Source organism: Cololabis saira, chromosome 15, assembly GCF_033807715.1.
Source record: "Cololabis saira isolate AMF1-May2022 chromosome 15, fColSai1.1, whole genome shotgun sequence".
Lineage (NCBI taxonomy): Eukaryota > Metazoa > Chordata > Actinopteri > Beloniformes > Belonidae > Cololabis > Cololabis saira.
The window spans coordinates 31,244,213-31,264,128 of NC_084601.1; the positions used below are offsets into that span (position 1 = coordinate 31,244,213).

The 19,916-nt window shown below is 39.2% G+C and overlaps 1 protein-coding gene across 2 annotated transcripts in view; it reads right to left on the minus strand.

The window, feature by feature from the left end:
- Positions 1 to 2,059: 2,059 nt before the first annotated feature.
- cica (capicua transcriptional repressor a) overlaps positions 2,060 to 19,916 on the minus strand; it is an 83,713-nt gene continuing 65,856 nt past the window's right edge. For both annotated transcript variants that reach the window (XM_061741365.1, XM_061741364.1), the window contains exons 18-22: positions 18,474 to 18,616; positions 13,800 to 13,951; positions 6,808 to 6,942; positions 6,589 to 6,714; positions 2,060 to 5,352 (exon numbers count right to left, since the gene is read on the minus strand). In XM_061741365.1, coding sequence (XP_061597349.1) covers positions 5,090 to 5,352; positions 6,589 to 6,714; positions 6,808 to 6,942; positions 13,800 to 13,951; positions 18,474 to 18,616 — 819 coding nt within the window. In that variant the 3' untranslated portion in view covers positions 2,060 to 5,089. The remainder of the gene's footprint in view (positions 5,353 to 6,588; positions 6,715 to 6,807; positions 6,943 to 13,799; positions 13,952 to 18,473; positions 18,617 to 19,916) is intronic.

Sequence of the window (19,916 nt, forward strand, 5' to 3'; positions counted from 1 at the left end):
TATGATCTTATTATCATCACAGGAAGAACAAAAATCTTTACAGTTTTTCACAATTATTTAAACACATTTATTGGAACATCAGACACAACGTGCACAACCTGAAACTCATGTTTCAGGTGGCTGAACCAATCCTGCTGAACTCCAAGCACATTTACTGCTCTAGACTCAAATTCCCATTCCATACCACACATTTATCACAACACTACACACAATTCCCAATATCCTGCACACTCTTCCTGAATTCCTCTCTTGCTGTTCACACAGAACACACAGTCAATCACATTTCTAAACTCCAAAGGCTGTTGTGCAATATGCAATCAGCAATTTGCCATTGAATTCATATTCATTGATGAAGCGGGGTTCAACCTTGTAAAAAGAAGGTGCTGAGGGAGGAATATTATCGGCCAGCGTGCCATCACAGAGGTCCCTGGCCAACGTGGAGGGAACATAACAATGTGTGCTGCCATCAATTTGATTGATTTGATTTGATATGTTTATTTGGTCACGTTATAGAAGTCAGTAGTCAATACAAAGTTGTTTTTTTTGCATGTATATCAAACAAGGACCAAAAGGTCTAGACTGAAGCCAAAGCTTATTTTGTCTACCCTTTTACAGTAACACAATGTAACCACTATAGTGCAAGATTTGAAAAAATAAATAAATAAATAACTACATGAGAAGAAAAGAAAATATATATATATACACATATTTATATTATTATAATATATATATATATATATATATATATATATATATGTATATATATATGTATATATATATACACATATACATATTTATATTATAATATATAAATACATATATATAATATAATAATAATATTATATATATATATATATATATATATATATATATATATATATATATATATATATATATATATATATATACATACATACATATATATATATATATATATGAGAGAAAGAAAGAAACAAAGTAAATAAATAAGAAAAATAAATAAATGTTGCTCAAACTGGCAAACTGGACTCAATCACCATGGCGTCCTCCATCACCGCCACCCTTGGCCCCTACAACACTGCACTTCTTCCAGCATTCCTACTCATACTGTAAAATATTACGTATTTGTTGTTACAGTAAAGAATTGTGTGTTGTTTTCTATTTGAGTAACCTATACATAAGAATACTATATGGTGATATTACATCCAACAGCTGAAGGTGTAACACTTAACATACAAATGCATGATTCTGAGACATTCTGTTTTCCATTCATACTATAGTGTCTTCCATTCTGCACATCAGTGGGTGCTTAGAAATGTCTACTCAAATGATGTATGTGTTTGGCATTTGAGAAGGAAATACCATTTAGTGAAGAGTTAACACTGTTTTGAGGGTAGAGCAAGAGAAGTGTAGGATTTTGCATTTTCTGTGTGAGTTTTGTAATTTGTGTTTCGAGTTTTGAGAAAGTGAGGTAGTCTATCAGAAAATGTGTTTAAACAATTGTGAAAAACTGTAATCTATAAAAATGCAGTGGTACCATAGAGCTTTACGATTGTGATCACATAAACTTATATTAAATATTCGTTTTTCTTCACGTGATTGCAGTAAAACCTGACATGTAAATGCCATCTGATCAAGGCCACTGCACTTATCTGGCATTTGGAAGAGGGCAGAGCGTTCTTCTTCATTTTAAGCTTCCCACAGTGTGTTTACTTTATATGAGGCTGTTTGACAAGGTCTCCGAACCTTATACCCAATATGACCTGAGTCTGCAAGGCTCCTCTAATCCAGTAACCCCCCTAACACTGATGTGTCAGATAAAGGCCAGCTGGAGAAGCACAGACTGCATGTACCAGGGACTTAAGGGACATAGTGAGTCAAGCTGGTCAGATTTGTGTAAGCAAGTATGTTTTTCTTTTCTTTCTTCCCCGCCATCATCTCGTCTCCGTCAAGTCTTTCATCATGATTGTGGCGAGAATGCAAACGGCCAAGGACTTGCTTGAGTCATCTCCTGGCGAGTGAGGATACACCTCGTTAGATAAACATCAAACACGAAGGAAAAACTCAAGGTCACAAGACGTTTGTGTTAGATCTTTAATATTTTCAATATTTACTTTTTTTTTTTTGTTTAGAAATATTGCACATGGTCAACATGCCTGCTTATGAGATAACACTCATTTCGCTCATCCTAAAATTCCTTCTCCAAAGTAAGGACAGTTTATTTTTAAGCACAATCATACAGTGTACACGCATACATGTGTGTATGCACGTATGTCTGTGTGGGCATGTGCATGTGTGCATGTAATTGCACATGCATGCAGATAAAACACTTTACAGCCCTAACTTACCCCAAAGTGATGTAACTTGATAGTATTCTATTATCTGCATGTATTTATATATATATTTATGGATTACACTGTATATCCTGAATATCTACTTGATATATGTTATATATCCTGAATAAACTGGTTTGATAACAGTCAATATGGCTGACAAAATAGTCATGATGACTATAAAAATACTGTCTCTTCAGCAGAATATAGAGTACAATGAAAAATATACTATTGATAATGTTGCTGCGTGGTGAAAGAGGAGGTTGGTTGTGTAACACACTGCTTGCATGTGCCAAGACATACACACACACCCAAACACAGACCTAAATGCACAAATATGGAAATACCGGTATATCTTTTTTTTTTCACACATCCAACTGTATACAGAGAAATAAAAGAGATACCCATAATAACTACCCCCACTCTTCACCAAAGAAGCAAAGAGCCAAAAAGTGCTATTCAAAAATTGTCTTTGACTTTTAGTAAGTTAAATCTCTATCTCTTCAACAATGACAATAGTTGTGTGATTCTTTTTTTTTTGTTGTTTATTTTTTTTTGCTTTTTTGTATTTTTTTGGTGTTTTTTCCTTATTATTATTTTATTACCATAGTTAAAGATAGTATCACAACAGCTCACTCCTCTCACTGACTGACTGCACTGAATTTAATATCTATGGCACAGAGCCTTGCCCCGAAAAATAAACCAAAATAACCCACCCATTTTCCCCCAAAAAAATAAATGTCCTATTGCACCATTTGATGGGAAAGGATAAAGTGTCGAGAAGAGAGGGAAACGGGGAGGGCTCCAGAGACTGCCCTCCAGGGCTGGTCTAGGATCTGCTTTCCCTGAACTAACCCTAACCAGAACCATCCTGAGCTACATAACGCTTGACCCGGGACCAGTGCTTAAGGGCACTTTCAGACAACACTTGAGGGGGAGGGGGAAGAGAGACAGAGAGAGAGGGAGAGAGAGAGAGAGGGGGGGAGAGAGAGAGAGAGAGAGAGGGAGAGAGAGAGAGAGGATGCTGAGGAGAAGAAGAAGTGCATTGAGAGGAGGTGAAGAAGGCAGGGAGGACAAGCGGAAGTAAAGTGAAAGGTGGCCGATAACAAACGGAACAAGGTTACTTTTTTTTTTAAAACTACTAAAACAATCTCTAAAAACAATACTTTCCTGATTGAACTTGTGGCGGCCCCCCCGGCAGGAAGGGACCGCACAAATTGTGCAAACACCTGATTTCAACGTTTTTACAAAAACGACAAAACGCCCCTCCTCTCCCACTTCTGCGTCCGGTGAGAAATCCTAGGGAAGGGAAGGGAAGGGGGAGTTCAGGGTCATCAGAGCAGGTACAATTAAAGATACGTGGTGGGGGAGAGCGGGAGGGGAGGGGGGCACAAGATTAAGATTTTGTCCCCTTCTTTGTCCAGAGTGTCTTTTTCTTTGTTGTTGTGATTTTTTTTGTTTTTTTTGTTGTTTTTGTTGATTTTTTTAAATTTGTTTATGCTGGAGAAGAAACACGATAGAGCCACGAGAGAGAAAAACAGGCCACGGTAAAACTGGTTATTTCCACGGCAACGATAACGAGAGAAAAGCAACATCATATCCATTCAGAGGAAAATTCTGAGAAGTTTGGTTAGAACTGAACTTTTCCTCTCCTTTTCCTGTTGTTGTTGTGGTTGTTGTTGTTGTCCAGGTCCAGAACTACTACATCTCCCCGTCGTCGCCGAGTGTAACGTTGATTCTTCAAAAGCCTCACAACCGCCAGTCTCTTTACATAATCTCTTTACGGTGGGGGTGGGGGTGGGGGTGGGGGGGGCGTACCCCCCCCCCCGACAGACATACAGACATGAATAATCAGCTCCTGTCGTCACGGCAACAGCCGAAGGTGCAAAGGTTGGTCGCTCCACGTCCGTCAGGCCTCCGTCCTCGCTCTCGCATCGTCTCTTTCTCACTACAATCACTGGAAACTGTGCAGGCCGATGGGCCGACCGCATTCGTGTGTGTGTGTGTGTGTGTGTGTGTGTGTGTGTGTGTGTGTGTGTGTGTGTGTGTGTGTGTGTGTGTGTGTGTGTGTGTGTGTGTGTGTGTGCTGTGTGTCTGTCTTGCAGCATCTAGGGGCTGTGGAATATCAGTGGAGGTCGTTGGGGTTGTGTTTGCGTCCCGACCACTGTGCTGAGGAGTGGCAGGGCGGCGGAGGAGGAGGAGGAGGAGGAGGAGGAGGAGGAGGAAGAGGAGGAGGAGGTCAGAGTCGATGGCATCTGAGGGCTGGCTGGCTGAAAACAGCAAACTGCATCTGCACGGTAAGTGACAAAGTGCCTTTGTGTGTGGTGGTCCTGGGTCGCCGCTCCCGGACACGGCCGACCAGGAGTAACAGTCTAATTCTGTGTGTGTTGGATTGTGTGCATGCTGGAAACAACATATGCACCAGGGGTCGGTTTGCATGTGTGCCAGAGCGGTGCAGAGTCTGCACCGCAGAGTTTGTGTGTCAAACGACAAACCGCTGTACAAATGTGCTGAGAGCAGACCTGGGCGAAGGTGTTGAAGACATTCAGGATGTTTTTGGGGGGAAACTGAAGGGAAGAAACCGTCCTACTTGCATGTGATTCCTCCACTTTGAGGCTTTTTTTATTTTCAACAATCGAAATGTGTCTTAAGTTGTTTGAACGACCCCGGGGTCGAGCTTCTGCCCAGGTCTGGTGGAGACGAGTGCCTTCCTTCTTCAACTTTGCTAGATTTTATGTTTGTTGTTTTGTCTTTGTGTTTTCTTTCCTCTTTGACGTTTACGATCCTTCACTTTTGGGCTCGTCCGGGTGGTGGCCCTTGTCTCCCGGGGGCTCCGCCCCCCCGTCCTCCCGGGTCAGCTGACCGAAGGCGGAGCCGTGGGGAGGGGCGGGGCCGGCCTCGGACGCCCCCATGGCCTCGAAGGTTCCCGGCGTGGCCGTCTGCATGATCTTCTGCCGGACCTCGCGGATCTTCAGCTGCAGGCACACCTTGGTGGGGAAAGTGTCCGAGTAGCGCGCCTGGAAGGCGGCGGTGGCCTGAGCTAGAGAGGAGAGAAGTCAGAGGTCAGAACCTGAGCAGGCCGGTAAAAATACAGGCAGGGGATTGTTTTAGTTTAGTCTGTGGGTCGAGCTATCATTTTAGTTTTTATTAGTTTTAGTCACGTTCATTCTCCTTTTAGTCGTGTCAAGTTTCTGTCGACTAAAAGTCTGAGCATTTTAGTCTAGTTTTAGTCAAAGATTGTATTTAGCCAAAACCCATTTTACAATTCAAACAAGGTCAGGTAAGGTAACTTTATTGATACGCGAAGGTAGATTTGTTTGCAGGTAAAAAGTACTTACAACAACACCATACAGTACAGTGACAGTGACACAAGACAAACAGGAGAATAACAAAACAAAACATTGACAGACAAACAAAACAAATGCTCCAGACTGAATAAGCAATACAATAGATAAGTAAATAAATAAATAAATAAATAAATAGACCTAGATGGAGGATGGGAAATCATGTCCTATTTAGGGCATTAATAGCTGAGGGAATAAAAAAACTACATTTTAAACAGGCATTTTAGGCATTTTAAACCTATGGCCAGAAGGGAGATACTGGAATTCGCCGTGTAGGTTATCATATTATAATATTATTGTTGCCTTATAGACTCAAGAATACATTCATTCCAGATACAGAAGACTCTCATTTGAGTTTACAACATATTTATTTTTACATATTTCTCCCCGTCCTTTTGTTTTTGGACGACACATTGGGTTTTTTTTCCCACATCTATGTAGGAAAGTGTATCCAAAGACGGTCTCTTCTTCTTCTCCCAGCCCCAGAGCAGATCCCCACGTTTCTCTATGTAACTTTGTTTTTAATTGACGTGAACCTAGAGCTCTGCATTAACGGCATCAGCCTCTAACTCTGCAGCTGCATCTTCTGGATCTGATTCCCCGCTGCCGCGACTGGGATTGAGGACTAACGTCACCCAGCAGAACTAAACCAGAGGAATCTACTGAAAACATGGACATTAAGGATCCTTGGTAGAACATCTCATCCCGTTTTGGTCAACGAAAATGAAGACACATTTTAGCAGAGTTTTTATTTTGTAATCTATATTTTAGTCTAGTTTTTATTCTTCTACGATATTGCATTATATATTTAATTATCGTTATCATCACATGACCAGCATTTTCGTCTCGTCTCGTTTTCCTCAGGTGATAAACGTTCGTTGACAACGATATTTAGTCATCATTTTCGTTGACGAAGGCAGCTTGATTCGTACCTGAGGGAAAGAAGCCGTGCTCCTGGAACAGCTGCATGACCAGGGCCCGGCGCTGGTCCAGCGTCCTGCGCAGCGACGAGTAGGGAACCCTCTCCAGGTCTCCCGGAGGAACCTCCGCTTCCGGACCTGGTTGGATAGAGCGGCGCTTCAGAACACTGTCGTCGGGTGTTTGGAGGTCGGCGCCGGGCTTTGCCGCCGCGCCTGCCGTACCTGCCGTACCTGCTCTGTCGAAGGTGAAGATCTCCCCCTCGCACTTGGCGGCGCTCTTCGGGGTGTTGGGCTCCGAGCTGCAGCTGGACAGGCGGCGGGTCTTCCTCCGGGGGGAGCTGGGGTCTTCAGTCGCCACCTCCAGGTCTGCAGGCAGACATGAGGTTTGGAGTGAGTGTTTGTGCTTTTTATTATTTTACCTCTTTTCTTATAATTGTATTTAATTTTATTCATTATTTAAGCGTACTCTTAAATTAAATACTCATGATTTTAGAAAACCGCAAAGTTATGGATAAGCCCTGAATGCAGGCTTTGTGACGTAGAATTGTCAAATTGGTCTGATTCACCGCACCAATCGGCACAGATTTCTTTTGTAATACTGTATTTGACCTTATCTTTGTATGTTTGACCGTATAGAAAAGTAATTCTTGCCATTTTAAGAATGAGATGTGTACCACTGTACTCTACTTATGGAGCCAAATCAAGGCCAAAAGTTTTGCTAATTTGAAAATAAAATTTGAACCTGAAAATTCTTTTTTACAGTTTCAATTTTATTTTTTTCAGTATCAGATCTTTTTTTCAGTTTCAAATCTTTTTATTTCAGTTTCAAATCTTTTTTTCAGTTTCAAATCTTTTTTTTTCAGTTTCACTTCTTTTTTTTTCAGTTTCAAATTTTTTTTTCAGGTTCAGACTTTTGGCCCCGATCTGGCGTGGGGGGCGTGGCATCAACTGAGAGGGGCGTGGCATCATGAGTGACAGCAGAACAGAGAAGGTGGGGGACGTTACTCAGTCCTGTTGCCGAGGGTCGCGCAAGATGGCGACTGCAGCAGACGTGTAAGTGCGAAGCTCTGCAGCATTAACGAGTATCTGATGGCAATTTGACGAGGCCAACGGTTTGAACGGCTTGTTAAACGGCTAAACACCAACCAAACAAGGATAGAAGAGTTTTGATGATAGGTTGAAGATTCTGACGAGTGACGACCTACGGACATTAACTCTCCTGACACGTGCGTCAACTAAGTTACAAGTTAGCCTACGAAGCTAACACCAACATTGCACCAGTGAGCCGAAATGACAAAGAGAGACGCAAAAAAAGTCACAAAAGGAAATCTGGTGATGGACATGGAGCATGACATGGAGCCAGAGGAGGGTTTCTACGGCTTGTGTTCTCCTCTTCCCGAGACTCCCAGCAGAAGTCCAAACCCGAAGAAACTGTGCGGAGAAAACAAAGAGAAGGACACGGTTTCTAACTCCGACATCCTCCAAGCCATACGTGAGTTAAAGCGGGGTTTTTCCGTCTTTGAGCAGCAAATAAAACAAAACACCGCGGACATTAAAGAGGCAAAAGAAGTAATGAAAGGGCTTAATTTTCAAGCTAAAGAAACGGAGGATAAAGTGATAACGCTGGATAAAAGAGTGGACGAACTGAAAGAAAAAACCGAAGAAGGAGAAAGATACAGCAGAAGATGGAATCTGCGTCTCATCAACCTCCCAGAAAAAGAAAACGAAGATGTGAGGCATGAAGTCCTCAAAATATTGAGCCAGATTGCACCGGATGAAAAAAGTAAGATGGGGTTCCTGGTGGACACGGTACACAGAGTGGGACGCCCGAGGGATGATAACAAACCGCGTCCAGTCATCATCCAGTTCAACATGCGGACCTTCAGGATCAAGATTTGGAGAGAATCACGCAACGCTGACATCCTGAAGAAGATGAACCTCCGTATGGCCGAAGACCTGACCCGCTTAGAGAAAGACTGCAGAAACAAACTGTGGCCTTTAGTGGAACAGGCACGTAAGGATGGAAAGAAAACCAGATGGCAAGGGCCGATCGTCTTCATCGATGGGGTAAAATTCACTGCGTGAAAAGCCAGCTCTGAAGACTATGATGCTTATCTAAAGTAAAAAAAAAAAAAAAAAAAAAAAATTTTAAGAAAGCTCATTACAAGTAATGTTATGGCCTCTAAACAGCACATTTTATATGCCTGATACTCATAATGTTCAGAGTTTTTTCTAACTTTTTCCAAAGGTAGAGAGTTTTTATAAAAAGCTCTTTTCTTGTTGTTTCTTTTTGATTGTTCAAGTTAGTCGGCATCCAGCTCCTTATTTATTTTTCTTTTTTTATTTATGGCGACCAATAATTTCATCAACCTCAAAGTACTTTCTCTTAATGTCAATGGTATACGCAATATTACCAAAAGAAAGGCAATTTTTTTGTTTTGCAGAAGGTCTAACGCCGATTTGTTTTTTCTACAAGAGACACACTCCTGTGAAGATGATCGTAAGTTCTGGAGAAGTCAATGGGGAGACCAGATTTATTTAAGTCATGGTTCTAACAACTCAGCAGGAGTAGCTATTCTGTTTAATAAATTTAAAGGGGATGTTATAGAATCTCACTTATCTGAAGAAGGTAGATGGATTATTTTAGTGCTTAGAGTAAACAATGTGATTCTGGTGGTGAATAACATTTATGGTTATAATTACAATGCTCTAGCAAAAAATATGATTGTCCAACTGACAGCAAAACTTTTGAAGCTTAAAGAGAAATATAAAGAGGCTCACTTAATAATTGGCGGTGACTTAAATGATGCAGCTGATGACTTAATGGACAGAGTACCAGCAAGAATATCTTCCGGTTCAAGATTTAAAGTGATATCACACTTAGGTGAGCAACTTAATGTTATAGACGCCTGGCGATATAGCCACCCTTACCAAAAAGAGTATACATGGAGTAATGCTAGTGGTTCCTTACAATCTCGAATAGACATGTGGTTAATATCTTCTTACACTATGCAATATGTTTCCGAAATATCAAATAGTTATGCCCCCTTTTCAGATCACAAAATGATAGTCATTTCCTTTACTAATCCTCTAAAACAAAAAGCAACACTGCGTGGCTACTGGAAATTAAATTGTAATTTACTGAAAGATGAAGCTTTCTGTAACTCAGTCAAAGCAATTGCTGGGAATATTTTCAATGGAAAAGAACTCAGTAATATACAAAAATGGGAATTTTTTAAATTTAAAATCCGAGAATCAGCTATTAGACACAGTAAAGAAATGAAAAAACGCAGCAATCTTAAAGAATCTGAAATTATGAAAGAATTAAATATCCTAATAAACAAAAGTTCCCCTACTCCAGAGGAAGAAATTAAACTGATAAAATTGAAAGATGATTTAGATAGTTTATATATTAATATGACCAAGGGAGCCTTTGTACGCTCCAGGGCTAAATGGTTAGAGGAAGGTGAGAAGAATACAAGCTATTTTTTCGCCCTAGAAAAAAGGAACTACAAGAGAAATAATATCACATCTCTTAAAATAGATAATTCTGTAACCTCCAACCCAACTGATTTAGCAAATCACACTTTTCAATTTTATTCTGACCTATACAGCTCTAATTATAATTCAATAAAAGGTGAAGAATTTATTAATAATGTTAAAGAATTTACTCCTAAAATATCAGATAATTTTAAATTGGATTGCGAAAAACCTATCTCTAAAGTTGAAATCCTTGAAGCTGTTAACAAAATGAAAAAAGGTAAATCTCCAGGAATGGACGGTCTTCCTGTCGAATTTTACCAGTGCTTTTGGGAAATAATTGAAAGACCTCTTTTTGAAATGCTGAAAGAATGTACAAATAATGAAGAAATGACCACAACCATGAAACAAGGCATAATAACTTTGCTTCCCAAGCCAGACAAAGACCACCTTCTATTGGATAACTGGAGACCAATAACATTGCTCAATGTTGACTATAAAATACTCTCACTAATTTTCGCCAGGCGTTTAAGAAAAGGTTTGAGTGAAATCATACATGAAACTCAAACTGGCTTTATGAATAATCGCCACATAAGTTGCAACATTAGGTTTATCCTTGACTTAATAGATTACTCTGAATATGTTGATTCAGACGCTTTAATTTTATTTTTAGACTTCTACAAGGCATTCGATAGTGTAGAGCATCAATTTTTATTTAAATCTCTTCAAACCTTCGGTTTTGGTGAACATTTTGTATCCTATATTAGAATGCTCTATAAAGATATTAGTAGCTGTGTCATGTTATTCCCAAATACCACAAAAAGATTTTCAGTGTCTAGGTCAGTCCGTCAAGGATGTCCTTGCTCTCCATTTCTCTTTCTTATAGTCGTTGAACTGCTTTCAATACAAATTAGACAGAGCAATGTCTTTCGAGGGTTAAAGATTTTTGAGAGAGAGATTAGGATAACTCAATTAGCGGACGATACAGTCTTATTTTTGGAAAATAAACAACAAATAGAGACAGCACTTATGATAATAGACACCTTTTCTGTTGCTTCAGGTTTAAAACTTAATTTAAAAAAATGTGAAATACTATGTCTCTACAACACAAATGAAACACTTATATGTAAAATACCAATTAAAGAAAATATAAAGTATCTTGGAATTTATATTTCTAAAAATATAATTGAACGTCAAACAAAAAACTTCAAACCTAAAATACAAAAAACTAAAAATATTTTCAATATGTGGCTCCAAAGAGATCTATCCCTATTAGGTAGAGTTCTTCTGAGTAAAGCAGACGGTGTCTCTAGATTTGTGTATCCTACTCTCTCTCTTTTTGTTCAACAATCCCTTTGTAAAGAAATAAATAATACCCTAATTAGTTTTGTCTGGAAAAACAAATGCCATCGTTTAAGAAAAGAGATCTTGGCAGCCCCGAGAGGGGAGGGCGGCATGGAGATGTTAGACTATATGGATATAAACTATACCTTTAAGACAAAATGGATAAAAGAATATTTGAAAAACCCAGAATCTCTTTGGTATTTTATACCTCAGAATATTTTTGGGAAAGTTGGAGGGTTACCTTTTCTCCTAAATTGTGATTATGATGTTTCAAAATTACCACTAAAATTATCTAAATTTCACCAACAAGCCCTTTCAGCAGCAAAACTATGCTTTATCCATAACTTCTCTCCACATAAAACTATTATATGGAACAATGAGTTCATAACTAGGAAAAATAAATCCCTATTTCTGAAACATTGGATTGAAAAAGGAATAATATATCTTAAGGATTTACAAAATGATGTAGGTGAAATTTTTAGTTATGAAGAATTTCTTAGATCTAAAATCTTCCCTGTTACCTATAAAGAATTTCAAACAGTGATAAAAGCTATTCCCAGTGGCATTCTCCATTTAATAAAAGGTCATTTTGAAAGGCAAGAGGCAGAGAAAGTTGACTTTACCCTCTTTATTAATGGTATAAACATTATGAGTCACCATTGTAACAATAAACATATAAGGAATCATTTTTTCAGGAAAAGGAAAATTACACCTCGAGGGAAATTTGTATGGTCTTCCTCTTTCTCTGACATTAATTGGAAAACAACATGGCTCCTTCCACATAAATTTGCTATCTCCAATAAAATTAAAGAAGTTCAATATAAAATTACACATAACATTTACCCCACTAACAAATTTGTGTCAAAATTTGTCAATATTGATGCCAATTGTGTATTTTGTAATGCTGAAGTGGAAACGATTAGGCACCTTTTCTTTGAATGTAATTTTTCCCAGATTTTTTGGAAAAAAATTGAAGCTTACATCACATCACATTCCAACATACCAATTAATTTAAATGCCAAAGATATACTGCTATACTATAATAATAAAGATAGGAAAATGCAACACTTAATTAATCTGATTATTCTAATTGCAAAATTCCACATACATAAAACCAAATTTTCCAAAGGTCGACCTTTCTTTCCTGCTTTTGAAATTGATTTCAATAACTACCTTGAATGTATTAAAAGAATTGATAATAAAAAATGTATACACACTGTTAACATAATTGAAGAAATATTTGGAGAAATTTAATTTATGCCCTGCCATAATCTTTCTTTTTATTTAATTTAATTTATTTTATTATATTTATGGTACTTATGCACGTCATCCACTTTATGTCTCATACTGTATTTGTTTATTTAATTTCTTGATGCCTGACTGTTTTGTATTGTCTACTGTCAATGTTCTGACTGAGTGAAACTTAAATAAAGTTTGAAAAAAAAAAAAAAAAAAAAAAAAAAAAAAAAAACTCAGTCCTGTTGCCTTCAGGAAACGTAGGTTGCAGAAGTTATCAGTAGAAGTTTATTCAACACTGTATATACACCATATTCACGTGATTGGCAGTGGAAAAAACTGATATTAGTGACACATTTCTGTTTAAAAAGCTGTTTTAGACCGTACTTGGCACCAATCGCAGTATAAAAGCAATAAACTATGCCAGACTGAACAGTTCAACAGCCACACTTTAAAGTTTGACATTTCCCACTTCCACATACTACCAAGTACGGTCTAAAACAGCTTTTTAAACAGAAATGTGTTACTAGTATCCGTTTTTTCCACTGCCAATCACGTGAATATAGTGTATATACAGTGTTGAATAAACTTCTACTGATAACTTCTGCAACCTACGTTTCCTGAAGGCAACATGACTGAGGAACGTCCCCCGCCTTCTCTGTTCTGCTGTCACTCATGATGCCACGCCCCTCTCAGTTGATGTCACGCCCCCCACGCCAGATCCGGGCCAAAAGTCTGAACCTGAAAAAAAAATTTGAAACTGAAAAAAAAAAAGACGTGAAACTGAAAAAAAAGACGTGAAACTGAAAAAAAGATTTGAAACCGAAATAAAAAGATCTGATACTGAAAAAAATAAAATTGAAACTGTAAAAAAGAATTTTCAGGTTCAAATTTTATTTTCAAATTAGCAAAACTTTTGGCCTTGATTTGGCTCCATATCTACTGCCCTTACTTTTTAACAACTTGTGCTTTTTATTATTTTTCCTCTTTTCTTATAATTTTATTTCATTTTATTTGTTATTTACTATTTGATTGTGTCTTGCCGCTTTTTATGTTGATGTAAAGCACTTTGAATTACCTTGTGTTGAATTGTGCTATACAAATAAACTTGCCTTGCCTTAAACACAAAAGAAGACGTTTCAGGGACTGTTTTTGCTTCTCACCCGTGGAGTTGCGTCTCTTCTTGCGGTAGCTCCCCAGGATGGCTCTCGGCGAGGTGGCCAGACTCTGCAGGGTCGGCGAGGGAAGGACCTCCTCCGGCTTGAACTCTGGAAGCTCGGCAAAACGCTCCTCAAAGTACATCTCCGACAAGACCCTGCGCAGAGACACGACGGCCGCATCAGGAGCCACGCCGAGGTGTGAATGTGACATTTCTAACTCCTCTGGGCTGAACGCCGCCCGTTTCCTCCCCGATGCTTCCCAACCTCCTTCTTCCAGGCTATATAAAGACCGACGAGGGTAAAGCACTCCTCCCACTCACATCCAGCAAACAGAGTTCCTGCTGGTATTTTAGGAAGCTGGAGGTTCGGTCACACGCTACGGATACAACTACATCCCACACTGTTTGGGAAGGGAGTCCTTTCCAGGATCCTGTAGCTCCTCGCCAAAAATCACTCACGATAACCAACCAGCAGGTTTGTCTTTTTAAAACCACAACAAGGGCTTTCTGCTTCATCCTCAAACCATGGATTGAGTTTGCAAAAGGGATAGAAAATAGTGTGAATCAGTTCCAACATCTGTTTGCCGAGGAGACACTCAAAACCTTCGCAGAACTGATGTTGGAATATGAAATCCCAAAACAGGATTTTTATAAATACTAACAAATTCAACATCTAATAAACACTAGACTTGTAGTTCTCAAGACCACTTTTTTGTGGTCTCAGTCTCGCCAGGTCTCGGATCATTGAGATGCCGTTGCACACTAAGGTGACGGATTCTGGTGATCAGCAGTTCTTCCTCTTGTTAATGTACAGTTTTGTAAACTATTTGTATTTTGAATTTGATGTTTAATGTTTTGGTGCATCTGCATGTGTCTGTATTTAATTACAGTTTTGTGTTTATAAAGGCCTTGTTTGAATAAATATATGAATAATATTTGCATATCATTGTGATTGATTAAGCATCAGGTCCATTTCAGTGATGCTGATATAATAATCTGATTACTATAATGGTAAATAATGTAATTTCAAGTTGATAATTGTATCTTTAATATTTAAAATTCAGGTTTCATCTCCAAATTAGGTCCAATTTAAATCAGTAACATTTACTATTCATGACTTTTCTGAGGTGGAGGGGGGTGTTGGAGGCTGGTTATTCTGGTAGATACTTTGGGACTAGTTAGTAGTCGTGTCAATCCTTAAAAGCACTGGAGTCAATCCTCCAATAGTGTAGAAATAGCGGTAGTGCAGTCACCACACACATCTGATCTCAGCTGATGGATGAAAACATTTATAGTGAGTTCAACATCATCATCCACTTCTCTGTGTTATTGTGCTGCAGTTGAATACAAGCTCATATGGAAACTAGCTGAACCAGGATGGAGATGATGTTCTACAATCACGCAGGATCAGGAATTTACTGGGTTTGTTTTTGGTCTCGGTCTTGAGCTGAACTAGTCTTGGTCTTGGACTCTCTGGTCTTGGTCTCGGTTTAGGCGGTCTGGACTACAAGTCTAATAAACACCCTTAAAACGCCCATCTTTGGAGCTGACAAATCTGGAGGAGCTTTTGGTGAAACCCACGTCATTAAAAGGGAAAATCTCTGTTCAACTGCAGCTATTCCTCGACCCGACGTAGGAACATAAGGCAGAAGGATGTGGATGTGCTTTTGATGAAGATCAGTGGGATGATATATCTCAGAATGTTTTTTCCTCACTGTCCTGTAATAAAATAATCAAACGCTTAAGCAAAATATTTCCTAATCCATCTCCCACCTGTCATCGATGTATGATGTATAAAGGGTCAATTATTTGGCACAACCTAAGGGGCTATGGCATTTTTGAGCAGAAATGGCCAAGAACAAAAAAAATGTCAAGATGTATCAGTGTCGAAGGGGTGAAACTATGGGACCGCCTGGATGAGGAACTAAAAAAAAGTAGCTCAATTTACAAATTTAAAAAAAATTATAAATCTAAAATAATGGATAAACATAGAACACAAATATAAATTATCTTCATATTAAACTGTCTAAATTATGCAACTTTCCTCAGCTGTCCTCAATCGTGAGTGACCAAATTTATTTTCTTCTCTTCTTTGTTTATTTTCATTATTTGTTCGTTCGTTCGTTTCGTTTTCTTCTTATTAGTATCTTTTGTTTCTGAAGTCTGCCTTTTTTGAAAAGGATAGGCAAAATAAGCCATGAGGCTTCAGCCTATACCTTTTTGGTCAAAAAAAAAAAAGAAAAAAAAAAAGGAAATGTGTAAATATATATAATATATATATTTATACCTGTGTGTATACTGTACATATACAGTGTGTATATGCAAACATCTTAAAATGTAAATGACCAAAACAAAATAAACTAAACTAAACTAAACTAAATTATGCATATTTTCTGAGAATGCAGGAAATTATAACATTTCTGGAAGGAGGTAAATGTTCTAACTGTTGAGGTTGTGGAAATCCCACTGGACATCACTCCGACACTTTTTGGTACAGAATTGACCCTTCATCAGCCTTCTGATTGGTTCCTGACTGACCAATCAGAAACATCATCCTCCGTTGCTACATCCGGGTCAGAATATCCAGTCGGACCGAACACCCGTCTCTCTCGTTCACATCAATGGAAAAAGTGTAGTTTTTACTTGTATCAAAATTTAAATCACTGGATTATTTTTTTTAAAACTTTGTATTAGTAAAAAGAACACTTGTAGTATTGTGAAGGTGCAGCGAATCTTTTATCCCCAAACACTAACTTTAATAGTGTCCCATGCTGCTCTTCTGCCCGGAGAGGCTTTGTGCCTTCCCCGGCTACACGTCATTCAGACAGCCAATCAGCGCAGTGCCTCATTATCATAGCCCCGCCCCTCAGAATCCCTCATGGAGAAGGAGGTTAGAAACGGTGAAGATAAAGACATGGCCCAGAGGCTGAATTTCTAATTTATATAGAAGAAACAATCAAAAGCTTGTTTTTAAGACATTCAAGGCCTGTTTAAAATAGACATTAAATGCCATAATAGGTCCCCTTTAACTTAAAATGGTTAAGCGGTGTGCTTGGGGCTGAAAAAGAGAGAATCACAGGAATACATACATCCCAAAACCAACGGTAAATTAGGAAAAATGTCTGCTTTGGATAAAGCTCTGTGTGGACGGCCGCACCATCCACCGCGCTATCAGTTAAACTCCTCAAAATAACTTGTTTTTTCTGAAAACCTCAGTTTTATAAACTCCCTAAACGATACCCAAAGTACTTTTTATTAACATCTAGTGGCTGTTAATTTTCTTTGGTACATTAATTACAAATAAAGTGATGTAAAACTCTGTTTTTACGATGGACGTGGACGGGAGAGATGAAAGTTGTCTGACCTAGCAATGGGGGCGGGGCTTGATGAAGGGTCAATTGGAGCAGACGCTGGACGCCACATGCAGGAAGAGGAATATCATAATAATATAGCAAAGAAATGCATCTTGCTCAATGGGAATCAACAAAGACCTCCATTTCTCAATCTGACTTCTTAAATGAGACTTTAAGACTGGAACAACGTAAATACATCCTAAAGCATAAGGGGGATGACTTCCGGAGGATACGGGGACCAGATCAGTCCACTGTGACCATGGACTGATCTGATTTAATTGACGGTATTTTTTGTTGCTGTTTTTATTGTTTTTTTTTTCTTGTGTTAATTTTTTCTGTCCTCCCTTATTTCTTGGTTGTCTGTTATGTTACTAAATTGTTAAAAATAAACAACAAGAACCAGGCAGACTCTTTCTTTTAACGCCGCCCTAATTAGACGGTTTAATTAGCATCGCTGGACAATCCCCCTGAATCATCCTTACGTTGGGAGTAGGGGTGGGCAAAAATATCGATATGGCAATATATCGCGATACTTTTCCAGCCGATTCAATATTGATATTCAAAATTTGAATATCGATTTTTTTTTTTTTTTTTTTTTTTTTTTAAATATTTTTTATCCCTGATTTTTTTCCCATTATATCACCCAGTGCTCCTACCTAAGTGACAGTCCTGGGCATTGCCACTCTCTACCAACCCTGGGAGGGCCCTGCACTGAGCTCAGGTTTTATTTCACGTTTTATTTCATTTTATAATTTATTTTTTATATAACACAATTGCCTGTCCTTAAAAAAATGAAAAATAATGGACAGAGGTTTATTTATTTATGGATTTATATCTATACTGACTGATCACTGTGCCTGTCCTTGGTTTTAGTACCCATCTTTCTTGTGTTTATTATCATTTGCCACATAATTAAAGCAACCTTTAATGTTAATTTCATATGATGTAAATAATATGAAAAACATATACAAATATGTTGTAACTTTAGCTTGTATAGTTATAATAAAACATTGTTTTGACTCAGTTTGTCCCATGAATTGTCACTATAATCTGATGAACGTGCAACTCGGATTTTAAGATCCATCACTATCATCTGATGTACATTTATACAACTTGGATTTTAAGATGTGTAATGCATTTTTAAATTTTTCGGTGAACTATGTAGAATATAATAATCGGGATATCGCATAATCGGGATATCGCAATGTGTATCGTATCGTGGCTCAAGTATCGTGATGCGTATCGTATCGTGAGGTCCTTCCCAATACCCACCCCTAGTTGGGAGTATTACAAAGTCTTTGGCTGTCCGGTTTCAGCCCACTTACTTGTCGTGAGGGTCGGGCGTCTTTTTGAGTGGGGGGGGTCTGAACTTGTTCTTCTTGGAGGACGAGGGGGCTTCTCTGTCTGCTGGTGGAGGAGGCGGGGGCTCCAAACCTGAGGGTGGGGGAGGAGGGGAACGAGGTCCAGCCTGGGGAGACAAGGGCCAGGCTTTAATGATGGGACAATGCGTTGCCGTGGCAGCGACCTCTGTGGTGACACCAACTCATTTATGAGTGACGATGGTGAGGCCACCAGGTGAGAACTTTTCTTTCTCACTACTGTATATTTTTCCTCTACAGGATGAATGACTTCGACCAATCAGAGCGCTCGTTGGTGAAATGGCACAGTTAGAAGAAAACACACAAAAAGAGAAGAGGATAAGTACAAAGACTCCGGACTTCACGGTTCCCTCATTTATTACACCTGATCATCTTTAACGGTTATTGTTCTTTCAACTCTGTTTGTGTAAAGACTGTTTAGCTGAGTCATTAAATGATTTAATGAAGCAGAATTACTGAACAAATGATTCATTTGTACTAAAAATTTCACAGATTTCACAGCTCACAGTCAACATGATGCTGGTGCATCTATCCATCCATCCATCCATCATTCCATCCATCCATCCATCTACACATCCATCCATCCATCCATCAATGCATCCATCCATCTACCCATGCATCCATCCATCCATCCATCCATCCATCCATCCATCCACACATCCATCCATCCATCCATCCATCCATCCATCCATCCATCCATGCATCCATCCATCCATCCATCTACACATCCATCCATCCATCCATCAATGCATCCATCCATCTACCCATCCATCCATCCATCCATCCATCCATCCATCCATCCATCTACACATCCATCCATCCATCCATCCATCCATCCATCCATCCATCCATCCATCCATCCATCCATCCATCCATCCATCCATCCATCCATCCATCCATCCATCCATCCATCCATCCAGTTCATCTGGATGAATTCTAAGTGTTCTGAATCCGCCTGAGAGATGGAATCTCTCCAACGTGTTTCTTGCTTCACCTCCGGGCCTGAACCCAGTTGGACATGTTTCCCTAGGATGAATCTCATTTCCAGCTGCTGGTGTGTACGATCTCATTCTCTCCGTCACAGTTCGTGACCACGACTAGGAACAGAGATCGACTAGTAAACAGAGTCCTGCCTTCTGTGTGGACCCTCTATTATTCACCACAGAAGAACCTCCTCCATCGTCGGCCTGGAGAGGACCTGCTGTGTCTTCAGGTTCTGAGGATCTAACTCTCAGCCCTGCTGCACCAACCTGAGCTGCAGACTCTTCCAGTCACCACATCCTCTGCAGAGGCCACGAGACCAACCCCCCCCGCCCCCAGCAACTCTGCCCAGAAAGGTTTCAGCGACAAACATCTCCACCTGAGAATGACAGGATGTGTCTGGTTGCT